The sequence below is a fragment of the Rhinocladiella mackenziei genome (genome assembly GCF_000835555.1).
Source record: "Rhinocladiella mackenziei CBS 650.93 unplaced genomic scaffold supercont1.6, whole genome shotgun sequence".
In the NCBI taxonomy this organism is placed as follows: Eukaryota; Fungi; Ascomycota; class Eurotiomycetes; order Chaetothyriales; family Herpotrichiellaceae; genus Rhinocladiella; species Rhinocladiella mackenziei.
In genome coordinates this window covers 1,257,297-1,272,879 of record NW_013550599.1, presented here as the reverse complement: position 1 = coordinate 1,272,879, position 15,583 = coordinate 1,257,297, and the positions used below count along the sequence as shown (strand labels likewise).

Genomic DNA, 15,583 nt, shown 5'->3' with positions numbered 1-15,583 from the left:
AGTCTTCTCACAAGTCCTTAATGAAGACTTTCTTTCTGTCCTTCGAGTTCCTCGTTAGGTCCTTTCTCTTTCACCTTCACCATACCGCCCCTATACACCGCGTCCGCAAACGCTCTATCACCTCCCCGTTTCCTTCGTCGCAATTTCGTCGCATACTGCTCATATCCATCTCGGGCCAGCGACCCAATCGCCATCCTCCACAATCGATCTGGATGCACCAATATGACCTGTGCACCTTTCTGTCCAAATCCGAATCCTGTGACCGAGACGGCCGGCACCCCGTCCGTCTGCACACTCTCTGCCGGAAAGCAAATGTTCACATCCAGATTTTCGAAGGCGGGATCGACGTCGTCGATCGTCGGGTTTCCTGGTACGAGGCCCGAGGAGAGGATTTGCAGGGATGAGTTGACGGCCCACGCGCCAGCAGCACCTTTGCTGTGGCCAAGGAGGCCCTTCTGACACGTGGCGAGCAATGGGACGCTGTTTTCGGGCTGGTGGCCTAGAGCGAGCAGCTGCCTGTTGAGAACTTCGAGCTCGTTCGCGTCGCCCGCTGGGGTCGACGTCGCGTGTAAGCAGAGGACGTGGATGTCGTTGGCCGTGAGGTCAAATTTTGATAGAGCTCGTTGGAGGGCTGATGTTGGCTGACGTGGTGGGAGATCGAGTCGATTGTATTTGCTCCAGTGGTCCTGTCTAGATATGTGGTGGAAAGGGAGGAGATGGGGACTATCAGGGGGCGTTGCGACTTTTGGCTCACTGGGTAGAGTCGTAAAGGAGTGCTTGAGGTGAACATTGGGACTTTCATAACTGATGACCCTCTGACTGGGTACACTTCCTCCTAGCGGTGAGGACAGATGCGATGATAGTTTGCTGGAATGTTCTGCCGCGAAAGAAGCAATTCCAGCGCCTGGCCGTGGCACTGAGCGACCAATTCCATCAGCGGCCGTTCCAGCGAAAGCTAGCACACCTCGAATGGGTAGTCCCATCTCGATAGCGAGGCTGGCCGATGTCAGGAGCTGCATGCCACAGCCGTGAGATTCGACAAAGCCTGCTCTAGTAGCGGTCATAGGACGAGACATTTCCCGTGGCTCCCGCCCGCTGGCTAATTCTTTCTCCACGTCAACGGTCGCTTTCATCCTACCAAAGCTCATGGAGATTTCTCGAGATATATCGTCGTAGCCACCAACAAGGCAGACTTGAGCCTTGCCGCTTGAGATGAGATCATAACCTCGATCAAGTGATTCCAGACTCGTAGCGCAAGCACCAACAGGAGTATTCATGGGGCCATTGGCGCCCAAGAGGAGCATGTTCACCCAAGCGGCTGCCGTGTTGACGAAAGTTTCCTGGAGAATATCGCTCTGGATTCCACCACCGAACGATTCTCCCTGGAACTGGTCTCTATACATTTTGCCAAGAGAGTTGATTCCTCCTAACCCGGATCCCAGACAATTGCCGATCTCTGAAGTCTGGACGAAATGGTAGAATTCATAGAAGTCAGTCACTCCAGCAGAAAGAAGGGTTTCTGCGACGCACACCAAGACGGATAGGGTAGCGGGATCTACCTCCGATATGACATCTGGTGGTATCCCATATCGCCGAGCTTCCCATCCTTGTGGTATCAGCCCAGCAACCGCCCTCGAACCTGATGCCGGCTTCGGGATGAGCAAGTCGGCTCCTTGAAGGATTTGAACGGACCTTTTAGAAGATCCGAGAATAGGAGATATCCTGATTTTGTCTGCATATTGTCGCTTGAATTCTTGTGCCGTATCAGCCTCCACTTCAAATGGCGGCAGGTCATGACTCAGGGTGTACTCGTAGAGTTGTCGGGGCTGGTTTTCGGGATCGAGGAAGCGGATCCCGCAGCCCTCTATAATCCGGGAAAGATACTTGGCTCTAATCTCTTCATCGGCTATGGGCTTGGACGTCTCGCAATCCACCCACTCGAGTTGGTACGTCGAGATCTCCTTACATTCGACGAAGCCCATCATCCAAGCCAGCTCGACCGTGCCGTCAAGAGACCAATCGCCTGACGTCTCCATTTCCCAACGGGTTCGCGAGCTTCCAAAAGGGCCGACCTCCCCGAATCCTACAATCACAACAATTCGTTCAAGAGGTATTTCGCATCTGGGACTCGCATCAAAGGGAGCCATCAAAGATTCAAAGAAAGGAAGTGACGGGAAGTCGATCCGAAAGTTTGCTCGGCTGCCAACGAGGTTGGCTTTCCTTTCCATCGCAATGCAACCGTCCCCGAACTTGGCCTTTTCATCACAGGCTGCCTCCTGCGCGAGTCGACGGCATATGTCTTGCCTTTCGGTCTTAAACTCTCGCGCCACGCGCAATTTTTGAGCAAGCTCAGATGCACAGTCTCCTGATCCACTGAAATCGGCTAGGATAGGTTGTGTGTCACACACAGCAACCAAGCTAGCATTGGTGAGTGCAAAGAGACTCGAGGCCATCTCGAGGACTGAAGTGCCATGGGACGCCATCTCGTCAAACTCGTCGAAAAGGGCGTCCTGGTGCTTCGTCAGTCCTGTTCCCCGGGTCCAGCCGATTATCGCCCCGCAAAGGCTTAGGTAAGGGTGCCAGTCCTCAGCATGCCATTTCCGCAGAAGGCTTTCAAGACCCAGTTTTGATTCTGCATATAAACCATCGTGACCTATCTCGCCGTGATTAGGTGACAGTGGGAGAAGTACTTGGGCAGGGTTGGTTTCGATGCCTGAGCGTCGCTTGTGGCGGGAAATACACCCCAAGAGACGAATGGTATTGGTAAGCATGATGCGATGTGCCAGTTCGTTTTGTCCATCGATGTTCTCAATACTCTGACCATTCTGAGAAATGGCTGCGAAAGGAATGACAAGATCCAAATCCCAACCCAAGTTTTCATAGATATAGATCACCAATGCTTCGATATCGACGCGGCTACCTTGATTGAAAGGTAAAATCGTCAGACTTGAGCCGGGGGTTGCGGAAGATCTATACAATTTCTGGAATACGGCTGCCGTGGAAGCATTGAGTTTACTGGTCCCAACCACAACATGAGCGCCCGATCGAAGAAGGTGCTCTAACAAATGCTGTCCTATGGAGTCTTTCCCTGCGCCGGTGAGAAGGACCTTCTTCGGCCTCTGCTGATTTGAATTGAAAGATGTCTGCCATCTTGCTGCATAAAAGAGGGCACTGAGTTCTTTGTCGTAATGCCATGAATTGTTTCTCCAAGTTTCTAGATGAAATTCTGTGCCAGCATCGAGTCGGCCGTTGTCATTAGTGCATTTTTGAGTGTTGTGAGCTTTGTCTGCTGGATGTGCATCGGATTGATTCATATTCTTCCCTGGATAACGTATTCTTTCCTGAGTTCTTCGCGGCAATTTGGAGAGACGAGAATCATAGTGAGCTCGCACTTGATCCTCTCGCCTCCAGTTCCAGGACGATGTAAAGGACCGTGCTTTTCGAGCATTAAAGATACCCGTGATGCCGGTCAAGTAAATTTCGTCATGTTCTTCTCTCAATTTTTGAAGTTCCTGTTCCTGTTCCCGGACTTTGGTCATGAGTTCGAGCACGGTCGAGCTGAACTTGTCCTGTGTCCCACCTGGACCCAGCTCGTGGGAAGACCTCTCGGTATATCTGATTTTCGATTCAGATTGGACCGTTGTGGGCGGTTCCATGGCGATTGCGGGTCGATGATGCGTTGATCCGTTATCCTCAACATCTACTCCCGACCCTGTCAGGTGTTCCATCGCTGCCTTGTCGAGCAAAGCTTGCGATTCAGTTTCCGAAAGATTGCTCATGCCAAAAGATGCTCGCGCAGCCATAAGAAGCACAGTATCTTGGCGGCCGACTTTCAGATTCCAACGTGTTTCAAGGTATTCTCTGACTCGATCAAGATTCCATGGTCTTGACAATTTGGACATCAAGGTTCGCGAAATAAGCCTCCGAGAGACTTTACCGATCCGGCCGTTGTGTCTTGACTGGATAGACTCACACAGTGCTTCCAGAACCATGTCAGATATATTCTCTGGACAATTTTCGAACTCGTTCATGAGGTCTCCGATGATCTCATTTTCGATGACAGATCTCCCCGATGCAAGTCCTTTGATGGTGCTATTCCACATAAATTTTCGTCCCAATCTCGCCATCTTCTCAGTAACAATAGTCTCCAGGATGAGTTTGGCGCTGACTTGCTGGTCGGAAAGAACTGTTGAAGTATGAGACGCCCCATTGGGGATTGTCTCAGAGTGTGTCGCTTTAGGTGGAGAAGTCTGTACAGTTTCTGGGCGGGATTGTGGCTTTGGACTCTTTGAAACAGATGTCGACATGGATTCCTGAGAACTCGGTCCCCCACTTGATTTCTCTTCGATCGGGGTCGAAGTCTTATCGCACATGCCCTCATAGTAGACTTCGTCCTCGTTTCGCACCACTGATAGATACTGCCGTCGCAATGCGAGAGCATCTTCACGTGCAGTAAATGGTGCAGCGCTCTGTCGCATCATGTTAATCAGAGTCTGAGAGGGACCAACTTCAATGATCCGTTGAGCGTTTTGGACGTTCAGGATCTCTTCTTGAGTCTCGATCCACCTAACTGGGTAAGCAAACTGGTGCGCCAGAAGTTCGATCAACAGAATGTATGAGAGGTCTTGTTCAACCAAAGAATTCATTGTAGACGAACGGTAATGAGACACATTGCTGCACAGGTCGCTCTGGGGATCTCGAAGTAAATACATTGGGGCTATGATACTCAACATAGTAAAATGATGGTTAGCTGCTCGCATTGGCTATTACATTTTGGCCCATAAAGCGAAGATACACCCATGATCTTGGCCTGGGTTTTGGTTCCCGTAGAGGACGTAAGCTTCGTACCAAGTCGTGGGAGCGTGATCTCCGATACCTCGGAACAGGAGTTGGTCGCCATGTCCGAAGGCAGGACAATGTGTAATGAGTCGATCATGTAGGCGTATGTATGTACCGCTTTTAGAAGCAGCTGAGCATTGGGTAGAATTTGGAAGGCCTTATGGTTCCGGTGGTCTCGAGTCCGGAGCCTGTACGATCGCGTGGCCCACATCTTAAACGAAGTCAAGGCACCGGGGGGCAGTGACTCTCAATCTGGCCCCATATTATACATGTAAGCGCCAAGGAAGGGTCTCTTACAATAGTGCAGAGCTTGTATTTTTAATTAACTAAGGGGCGATATCCCCTATACAGCCAATCATGAACGCTTAAACCTCTTGGATGGCCCCACCCCAACCCTTCAAGCAATGCCTTCCATTAATCCTGACATGCTCCACCCCAGCACAAAGTTAATCCATACATAGGTAAAGCCCATCTTTCGACTCCAGGCTTAAGAAAATTATGCTGTGCCACGCAGGCCTGGTAGGATGAGCTGCAGTTAGGTTATGTTAAAGACTAGCGATTGCTCAAGGCTACAAGTATTGTAATTCACCATTTCCACGTTCACCACTTGGGCCTTCTTTCTTCCATTTGTTGCACTGACCTTCAGCATCTATGATGCCTTACTCTTCGTTTTGTTTTTTCTTTGCCCTTGCCAATCTTTCTGGACTGGCCGGGCTAGCTTGCCCTGCCAAATACCGGCTGCTCTGGATCCCATCTCTCATTACGACCAGTGTACTTGCATTCCAACGCCTGAGCGATATACCAATCTCTGTGGACGCCGCAAGTACACTGGGGCTGTTCATTATCATCTGGAACGCACATGTCATAAGCTTGGTCACCGTCCACCACTCAGACAGAGTGCAATTTTTAATGCGGCAATCTCGAGGAGAGCATGAGGACACCAAAAAGTCCTTCGTGCTTCTACCAGAGACTCAGAAGGAATGGCATTGGAAGGGTGCATACAAGATGCTGTATAACAGCCGCTGGATCGGCTCCTCCATCGAAGTTCCTGGGACTCGTACGGCCAAGGTCAAGCCCGTCGAACCTGCTCAGCGTAAAAAGGGGAGCTATCCGGCGATCTCCTGGCATCAGTATCTTGAGAAATATCTGATATCTCCAAGGCCAACGTTCATGATCATACAGATTCGACGCTTGCTCGTCATTGCGGCTATGACGAAGTTCCTGTCAGTCATCCTGACAAACCCTCAACATCAGGCCTTCCAACCCTTACAGATTTTCGACATCAACGCCACCCACGATTCATACTTTCGCCGCATCGGCGAAGTCACAGCGCGCGAAACTACAATCCGCCTAATCACCGTATTCTTCTTCATCTGGAACGCGTACGCGAACCTGACATCCCTCCACGCCGCTCTATCCATCATATTCGTCGCCCTTCTCCGCTTTGATGACCCAGATGAATGGCCACCCCTCTTCGGCTCGCTTGGAAAGGCGGTTTCTATCAGACGCTTCTGGACCGGCTTTTGGCACTCACTAGCATACCGGCCGTATGAGGCAATCGCCGAGGTTCTGACGAACACGCTGCTCGGGCTTAAGAAACACGGCGCTCTACACCGGCCGATGAAGAACCTCGTGATCTTCATGTGCTCGGGCATCAGCCACGCTCTGGTCGCGCAGCAGTTACTTCCTTGTGGCGCAAGGGAAGAAATATGGTGGTTCTCGGTGAACTTTGCTGCGGTTGTCTTCGAGGACATTTTTGGACTGATCGTAAAGAAAGCGGGTCTCAGGCCTTCTGGTGCGGGAGGGAAACTAGTATGGAGGATAGGCGGGTATCTATGGACGCTGGGTTTTATGTTCTGGTCACTTCCCAAAGTCCAATACCCCCAACTCCGTTGTACGGTAGGCGGCGAGGTTTAATGTTCAAACGTAGATTCATTAGGTCTAATCAAGTGCAAGTTCAATGTGTCTAAGACAGACGTTAAGGACTGCAGCGGTATTAATGGATGAAGCGGGTTACGTGTGATCTGAACGCCATAATCTATTCCTCACTGCGTCGCTTTATTATCCATAAGACACAGGGCTAATACACGCGGATGCCAGTCTCCATATCAAAACCAGAAACCATGGTGGGAAATGATCACTTCGAGCCATGGTCTCATCCAGGCGCATCGTCGCCTCCTCAATAGTCAGTTTGTTGTGAATGATGTCCTTGTAGACTGCATGGACGTCGTAATGCTTGGAAAGGTTCAATGCCTCCGTACACCGAACGATGTGGGCTTCCGTAGAGCGCCGAACCGTGTCCCTGAATAAGATGAACAATCGTGGGTGTACATTGATTGTTGCTCTGTCTGTTTGACAACTGGTTCTGCCAGATTGCCAATATATGTACTCGTTTGGTTGACCCCTTTTCTGCTTCTATTCCTACCCATAATTATATCCTGAACAGGAATGATAACCTCTTTCCAAGAACGGGGCACTGGCTACTATTCAATGGTGGTGCTTCTGGTGATAAGTCGTTCGCAGCTTTCGTGGAACGAAGAGAAAGGTTTTGCAGTTTCTTACCTCATACCTAACGCAGCTTCTCGTTCTAGCCAGATCTTTTCATCTTCAACCGCAGCACAGAGAAATCCAGTCTTATTTAGCTTGGAACCTTACTCTTCTCATCCATCCATTCTCCCGTTGTCTACTAAACTTCTGAATGTGCAATGGTCTGTGAAAGACGCAGCGCTAAGAAGTTCTGCTTCCGTGAACATCAACCACTGGTTTTTTGAGAGTGTCGGCAGATCTGACCGAGGACCTGCATAACCAAGGTCAATACGGCCCCACCTCTGCTGCCACCGTTCTCGACCCCAAGAGCCTGTCTACAGGAATTGACATTATAAGAACGTTTAGGGTTTCGGTTTATTTCGAAGATTCGTGAGGTATTCGCTCATCATAGCTTCGTCTGTGACCAACACTGCTTCCAAGACTCGACCCAGGATCAGACAGTCTCTAAAAGTCAAATGCATCCCGCACACCAGGTCTCCGCCCTCCACGAACATAACCAGAATCTTCGATACCACAAGTGGAGGCCATAGTAGCTCAAATATCGATTTAGCAGAACCAGTCGCCTCTTCAACGACACTACTAGCTCGTCTTTCGACATCTAGCATTCTGCGAAGTCTGCTTTTGAATAGCCTTTCCACCTGCCCAGTGCTCTTTAGACATGCATTTGCCGTGTTCCAGACGGTTGCAAATTCGAAATCGGCGTGGCTCCATCGGGATTGGAATCCATTGCTTCGCGCGGTCACGCACCCAGTGATCTTCAAAACAATTCTGCACGGGGAGAAATCAGGGGGAGATCCGCAACACATCGTCAGAAATTAAACGGCTTGGATTCTCTGGTGTTGTTCTTTGTTAAGGTAAAGAGGTCCAGCTTCGGCAGGACAACATGTTTCTGGGCTATGATAACGGTCAAACGAATACTATGGATGTGGAAATCCTTCAATGGAAGGAGGGAAATCTTGAAACATTGGATATGGTAGGATAAAGAAGCTGGTTAGGCCTCAGGTAAGTCTGATGGGCTATCATTTCTCTTGTGATGAAACGAAGACCAATCCCCTGCCCAGTTATACCGGAGCCGGACTGCACATCACAAATGCTCTGATTCAAGGCAATGGTACACCAGCAAAGTTCATTGAGGCCGTGGAATCCATATGTGAGCGTGCTGCTGTTCGAGGTTGTCGCATACGGGTCGATGTAGAGTAGAAGGTCTTACAAGGAACGATAGACTAGTAGACCTTGGACTTCATGCGTCACTCCAATCGACCTGGGCAAGAAGATCTGATATGTAATACTATTCAGGCATACCTCGAATCGTCACGAGACAAGGTCCAACACCAGTTGGAGCTCACTCAGAAGGAAGGGTGGTGGATGGGAGTCAAATTCATTCGAGGCGCGTATATCAAGAGTGATATGCGTACAAGATCCGCAAACCAAAGCAGACACTGACGGGTCATACAACGGCATTGTTGAGGACCTCCTTGGCGGATATTTCCCTGCAATCGCCAACCAGCAGACACCAGAATTTAACTTCTTGCTGGTGGGCCTCGATTCGGATAGCATCTGAAGAGCAGCTCGTCTGGCGACCGACCTCGCAGCTCACTCGAAATTGAAAGTCATACCAGAGTTCACGCAGCTTCAAGGGATGGCTGATGACATGGGGTGCGAGCTTCCCAGGTGGCAAACGATGTTAAAAGACGGAGGAGTCCACTTCTGGCCACTACCTTCAGTCCAGACGTCTATAAGTGCCTGACATGGGGTAGCATTCAGGAGTGTATGCAATACTTGACCGGCACACTCGTTGAAAATCGAGATGCTGCTGACCGGATGAATGGAGCCACTGCAGAATTCAGAAAAGAGCTTTGATGTCAAGTATCTGGTAAATCCTGGTGAAAAGCAAAACCTTTTGTGCGGTCGCCTGTGGCCTTGACCAAACTCTGCCACCGCTAGAAAAGTCGGCAATCTCGGGCCAGGCTCGACCCCGGGGGACTTCACTGACGTGGAATGACTAGGTCTCCATAATTACCAACCCCGGCGAGTGTGGCTTGTGATTGACCATGTCGATATCTATCATTGAGAAATCTGGGGGCGTCATATCACGGCATGATCGGTCAAAAGGACCCTCATGCGTAGCGAGAGGTCGATTGGCATTGCGCCGTATCCGATTTGCCTCGATATTTCGCCGAACGCCAAGGAAAATTTTCGGCACACTTACCTAATTAGTCAGGCATGCGTGCGTGCCCCACCGTAGCTATAATCAAACCAATAAGAAGCATCCATTGTCTGCATATGCGTGTATGAGTGGGTGTTCTCCGTATCTATCCCGGGAGGCCCTAACGCTAAGAAAACAAGCCAAGCCAGCCTAGCCAGTAATCCTCGAAATCACTTACGAGGCATGTTGTTTTTCCTATCTCCTCAAAGCACGACTAGTCAATGTTATATTGACTGCCTTGCTGTCATGTGGATTATTACCTGTCACACTTCTTGTGTCACTTGAATTGAAGGAGCACTCCAATACTTAGCCAGAAAGTTCCAGCCCACCTCCGTTGTAGTTCGGCTTTGCCGGTTCTGGCAATACGGCAGCTTCATGACTGGAGATTGCCCTGGAGACTAATCCATGCCGGAGAACGTAATACTACTATAACGGCTTCCGCTATCTATTGTCCTTTGTTGACTGAGTTTCACTCAAAGTGGTCGTTTTCAACGTCTGGGGAGTTTTGGAGGCTAGCAGTCGGAATTGGCTCTGATATACGTAGTATTGAAAGGCATACAGACTTATCATACCGGTTAGCGCTCAGGAGGTTTCCAGCAATATAGAATGTTCTATCAAGACTTGCTTGAGTTGTTATCGACTGATTAAGGCCAAGTTGTAGACAGCAGCTCAGAAATATTTCGGATTGAAGCTCTCTGGGCGTCAAGCATTATCTCCGAAAACTGTCAGAGCTAATACAGAACTTATGTAGATCTAAACCAGGGTCTGGTGTGGACAACGCACACGAACTTCCTGCCTGTCAGCCACGAACGGGTAGCGAAGTCTGAATCCCTCTCTGACGTACTCCGTGCTCTATCTAGTGGTGCCTTTTGTCAATAATGAGACCCCTAGTTGAGACGTATCTGCTTCTTGCGAAAACCGATCTTGAGGTTCGGCTTCGCTCCAAGGGTATCTGACCCAATTGCTGTCTTGGAATCGTCCGCGAGCTTCATGTCATAGTTGAGCAATAGGTAGGCGACCAAAATTTTGAGTTCATAGCTAACGAGGAACCGACCAGGACATGCTTGATTTTCGGCTCCAAAGTTGACGTCCAGATCAGACTGGCCCACAAATTGGTGCATGTTGTTATGTCCTGGTCGCTGACGAAGCTTGTAAAAGCGCATAGCATCAAACTTGTCGGGATCACCCCAGATATCAGGGTCGTGCATGATCGCCTTCGCTGCCACAGCTCCATAGCTTCCCTGAGGAAGATGCAGACCGTTCGACAGCGTGAAGCCGTCTGGTGCTATAATTTCTCGGGTGACTGCCAGCGATGAGGGTGGTGCTAGGCGCTGTGTCTCTTTGATGAACGAGTCAAGCTTTTTCAACTCGATCAGGTCTGCTTGCCGCAGGTCCTGGAACGACCGGTTATCCAGGACCTGCTGGACCTCGGCGAGGATCTCTCGTTGAGCCTCAGGATAGAACATGAGATTGAGCAACGTGTTGGATAGCTGCAAATACATTAGGTTTCTCTGTCAGAAACGCGTGACTGTGCGCTTACAGCCGTTGTCGTTGCAAGGAACGAAAACATGGAGGACATCCAAGACGCCCGCTGCAAGTATTTTGATATCATCTTTCTCATCCTCCGACGCGTGTTTGATAATCGCCTGGAGGAAATCCATAGATTCCGAAAGGTTTGCACCTATCTTACTCCTTTCTCGGGCAAAAGGTTTCACCAGAATCTCCCATTTTCTGCTTGATAGTCTTGAGCTCTTTTGCGGGGCCGATGAAATTGGCGACGATGGTCCGTAACATAACAGGCCATTTTTTAAGAGCCATGGCGAGTTTCAGCGCGGTCAATGCGGAAGATGGGCTTGTCGTCATCAGCAATGTACACCAAAGGCAAATCGATACCTACGCTAACTGTAGCCACATTTCATCGTAGCCAAATTCACGTCCAGCGATCATGGTACCGACCATCTTTGCGGTGACCCAGTTGCACATCTTTAGAACTTCCCTGGATGTCCATTCAGTTGAGTCACCTATTTCGAGTAATAAAGCCGCGGAGCATTCTCCAATTAGCACGTTGATTGAGGTGTTTGATATCCTTGTCACATCGGACCTCATAGCCTTGAGCATGGCAGGATGGTGCTTGCCAATGGTTGTCCAGGGGCCCAGCCACCGATCAGGATTGGTACTCAAGAGCATTAGCTTTTGCCAGCGGCAATGGTTTCACCTCGTTCATTTCGGCGATTGGGAGCATGACAATGGAGAGGTTAGGCTGTACCAGTCTGAAGATGTGGCCGTTCTTGGTGTACTGGATGATTGGATGAGCACGATCGATTGCGAGGAGGCTTCTACCCCCCCCGGTGATATACTTCATCGATTAGTGCGGGGCTTTCAAATTCCGACTTGATGTAAACCCGTGGGAGGTCCCGGAGTTGTCGACTCTCTCCCAGAAATAAGAATCGCGCTATGACGCCGACAATCGCAAGTATAGCAGCTGCAGGCACTATCTGCCAGAATAGTGATTCACTCATTGTGGATTGTCTGCGTTGTTCGGTATCACGCACTGTGAGATCGCCAGCACTCACAGAAACGTCGTGGTAGTCCTTGTCGTAGGGCGCTGGCTGCGGGAGTCAGGCACTGAGCACGAAAGATCTCGATTTCCTGAGAGAATTGTGGGCGACCGTTATGTACCAGTAGCAGTGACTCGGTGGTTCACTGACTATGAGGAAAACCTGGAACGATGGGGAGATAATTCCAAGTCATATGCGCAGACGTCAGGCAACCATTATGTTTTGAATCGATCTTCCGAGGTGAATCCCTAGATCAGGTCGCGATCTGTTTGCCGCCTTATGCTCTAGAGCGTAGGCGTTCTTGAGCCCTGGTCGAGTACGGAGTAGATGGACAGTCCTGACATCCTACTGGATCTTCAGCATCCTGTGTAAGACAGGGGTGCACACCATATAGACTCGAGGTGCCGACTGCGTTAGATAAATCAATGAGATCTTGGAACAATCCTGTGAATATCCGCAAAGGCACTCCAGGGACGAGCGTCCGATGGTTTCTGGGCGCCTTATCAAGAGGAATGACCCGGAAAAGAGGAGATCGATTGACACCATTGTTGTTTGCGACTACCTTGATCACTCATGCTTGGCAATGTCGACGACCCGAGCTGAGGAAAGTAACTCCTGCGAGCTGGCCTATCACAGTGCCCATCTCTTCCCCTTATCAAATAGGTTCGAGAGCCGCTGAGAATCTTGTCGGCCTATTCACCACAGGAGACATGCTTTAAACAGTCTGCCCACACCGTCGCCGCCGCCGCCGCTGCTGCTGCTGCTGCCAGTCCCATCCCCTCACCTCCACCCTCCAACCTGCCGAGGTCGAGAAGGCCAAGAAGGAAAAGAAGAAGATGATGACGATGATGAGAACAATAAGTTTGTCCACATCCTGTGAGACCCCCTCAACACAAGTGAGCCCTGGAATCCATCCATAGTGGTGAGAGCCAAAACGATTCCACGGCCTCGAGTATCGAGGGGTTGACTCTCTAGGCTTTGGCCTCCCAGTCTTCGACTCGTCCGAACATGATTGCAACAACTCACCAGTCCCGGGGCATCAATACCATAATGTCCTTGTCCAGATTCAGCTCCATGAATAGCGCAAACATTTGAGACTTGGGCCGCAATTCATTTCGGGTCACTGAAGGATCAACAAGTTTTCTGGACTATCTGTGCGGAAGTGATGCATGAGCGAGTTTGATTGGCGTTCATATACTATAGGCCAAGAGATGAGGTCTTGCCGCGCCAGCCTGAGATATGAAGCGGCCTCGTAATCACTATTTGTAGTTAGATTCACTCAAGAACAGTTTATACGTATCTCAAAAGATCGGTGCAAATAAAAAATCACGTGACCGTATCATGTACTGTACTAATCAGGAAATTTAGCCGAGCTGAGAAAGAGAGAAATTGAATGCTCTGAAGCGCTCTCGGTGATGACTGCTGACTTACTTCTGAAGATGCGTACCCCTTGAAGTCCGCACCACCTACAGCCGCAGCTTGAAGTCGGGGATACAAATGTCAAGGCGAGACCGGGGATGGAGAACCAGGAACGGGCATGGGGATCATGGGAAGGACAGTCACGTGGCGGCGCTAGTTCCCAATAGGCCGAGCGGTCGGCATGGGCTCAAGAATGATCGATCAGTCGAATATACCTCCCTTCTTCCTCCAAACTAACTCCATCTTTTATCATTTACCCCAGGTTCTAGGGCACGCCTGCACCCTTCGCCGCATGATACAGATGTGATTGGATTTTTGAGGGCGGCAGGCGGCTTCGTATGTGCCTGTTCGACAACCATCCTCTATCTTCAACATGGCAGGAAAAGACCAAAATGAAACTCGAAGTACCTCTCCAAACGGGTATTCACGCGAGATATTGCCCAAAGACCTCCAAAAGCTAGTCGATAGGCAGGATGACTGGATGGATGACCTTTACGAGGGTCAAGGCCCAGATTCCACTAGCACTGGTGTGCGATATGCCGCCTACGCAAATCGTCTGCGCACTATCATGCTGAGCGCCCACCGATACGTTGCATATACATCAGATATTGGAGAGTCTTTCCGGCCTGTGGCCCATCCTCTGATGGTCCGGAGCGCGTATGCGATATCGTGGGCATATATCCTCGGTGATGTTGGCCATGAAGGGTGGAAGGCGTACAAGAGAAACCAGAGACTGCTATATCCTCAAGGCAAAGAATATTTCGACGCAAGCAAGAAAGAGCCCATGCCTGCAACTCAAGACGTACCACAAAAAGGACCAGTACATATACCCGCCATCGAGGATTATCGGAGTGTGATGGCGCAACGAGCCGTCTTCCAGAGCATTGCCTCCATGGGGCTGCCTGCCTTCACCATTCACAGTATCGTGAAGTATTCTGGAAAAGCACTGAAGAATGCTTCAAATGCAACAATAAGGACATGGGCTCCTATCGGGGTAAGTTTACATCTGAGACGGACGGCGAATACTGACATATCATAGCTCGGTCTTGCCGTGGTTCCTGCGCTACCTTATTTGTTTGACAAACCTGTCGAGGAGGCCGTTGAATGGTCTTTCTACAACGCATTCCGTGCCATGGGCGGGGAGAACGCTGTGGGACAGAAACATGCTCATGGAAGAGAAGCAGAACAGGTCGATGAGGCAAGGGCTGCGAAGGAAAAGAAGGACTCATAGCAGAAGTAATAGTGGTCAAGAAGAAGGACGAAGTGCCCTCTTCTAAGCCCAATGTCCCACTTGGCAACCCACTGATGTACATATTACGAACTTGGACGCTTCTCGACAAAATACCATTCCCGTTGTACATTGTATTTATTGTTCTTGACTTAATTCTCTATAGCTTTATCATGCCAGCCCATATCCCTCAATTTTGTAGTCCATCTTCCCCATTCCGCTATAAGTTACATGCGCCGTCTGCGTGGTAAAACCTACAGGCCAGCAGCATCTAGGCCCGAACATCGGATTCGGTACGTGATGGCCCGAATTGAAAATTGACTCATTTCCGTCATTTTCTGCAATTAATTCCCAAAACCACTATCGCATACCAAACTCCCGCAGAGGCCGGGGGTCAGTGGGCTGAAGGGTATCTTGATAATGTGTATATCGATCTAGACAACTCGTCCTGCTGTTCAGACAAGCTCCGCAACCGACCATTCCCACAAGACAGGTCGGCTTCAATGCACTGCTCGGTCCACCCTCAACTTCTTCCACCACCACCAGCTTTATTGACCAAGCAATTCAAGATGCCTTCCCCTTCTTCCCTGCCATCAGCTCTCGTCAACTCTCATCTTCGCTACACAATCGTGAATTGAGTTCTCATCACAGACGTCCAGGGCCAAACATTCGATGCCTTGTTTCTTAAGGCCGACCATCCGCCCAAGATCTCTTGCGGTAGCGAAGACTCGAAAGCCAGCGTCGTGGAGAGCCACGGCTAATGCGTAGCCTAGGCCTTGCTGAGAG

General features: G+C 50.0%; 5 protein-coding genes across 5 annotated transcripts; 2 read left to right on the top strand and 3 right to left on the bottom strand.

The window, feature by feature from the left end:
• Positions 1 to 17: 17 nt before the first annotated feature.
• On the bottom strand, positions 18 to 4,646 carry Z518_08254 (uncharacterized protein; the record flags this gene model as incomplete). The annotated part of the gene is made up of 1 exon (XM_013413995.1): positions 18 to 4,646. The coding sequence occupies one exon, from the start codon at positions 4,644 to 4,646 to the stop codon at positions 18 to 20; it is 4,629 nt and encodes a 1,542-aa protein (XP_013269449.1).
• Positions 4,647 to 5,493: 847 nt separating this feature from the next.
• On the top strand, positions 5,494 to 6,756 carry Z518_08253 (uncharacterized protein; the record flags this gene model as incomplete). Its single annotated transcript, XM_013413994.1, has 1 exon — positions 5,494 to 6,756. The coding sequence occupies one exon, from the start codon at positions 5,494 to 5,496 to the stop codon at positions 6,754 to 6,756; it is 1,263 nt and encodes a 420-aa protein (XP_013269448.1).
• A 3,723-nt stretch (positions 6,757 to 10,479) lies between these two features.
• Z518_08252 (uncharacterized protein) lies at positions 10,480 to 11,162 on the bottom strand (the record flags this gene model as incomplete). Its single annotated transcript, XM_013413993.1, has 2 exons — positions 10,480 to 11,082; positions 11,133 to 11,162. 2 exons carry the CDS (start codon positions 11,160 to 11,162, stop codon positions 10,480 to 10,482), a joined length of 633 nt encoding a protein of 210 aa, XP_013269447.1.
• Positions 11,163 to 11,278: 116 nt separating this feature from the next.
• Positions 11,279 to 11,779, bottom strand: Z518_08251 (uncharacterized protein; the record flags this gene model as incomplete). Its single annotated transcript, XM_013413992.1, has 2 exons — positions 11,279 to 11,444; positions 11,490 to 11,779. 2 exons carry the CDS (start codon positions 11,777 to 11,779, stop codon positions 11,279 to 11,281), a joined length of 456 nt encoding a protein of 151 aa, XP_013269446.1.
• Positions 11,780 to 13,942: 2,163 nt separating this feature from the next.
• On the top strand, positions 13,943 to 14,800 carry Z518_08250 (uncharacterized protein; the record flags this gene model as incomplete). Its single annotated transcript, XM_013413991.1, has 2 exons — positions 13,943 to 14,563; positions 14,609 to 14,800. The coding sequence occupies 2 exons, from the start codon at positions 13,943 to 13,945 to the stop codon at positions 14,798 to 14,800; spliced, it is 813 nt and encodes a 270-aa protein (XP_013269445.1).
• Between the last annotated feature and the right edge of the window lie 783 nt (positions 14,801 to 15,583).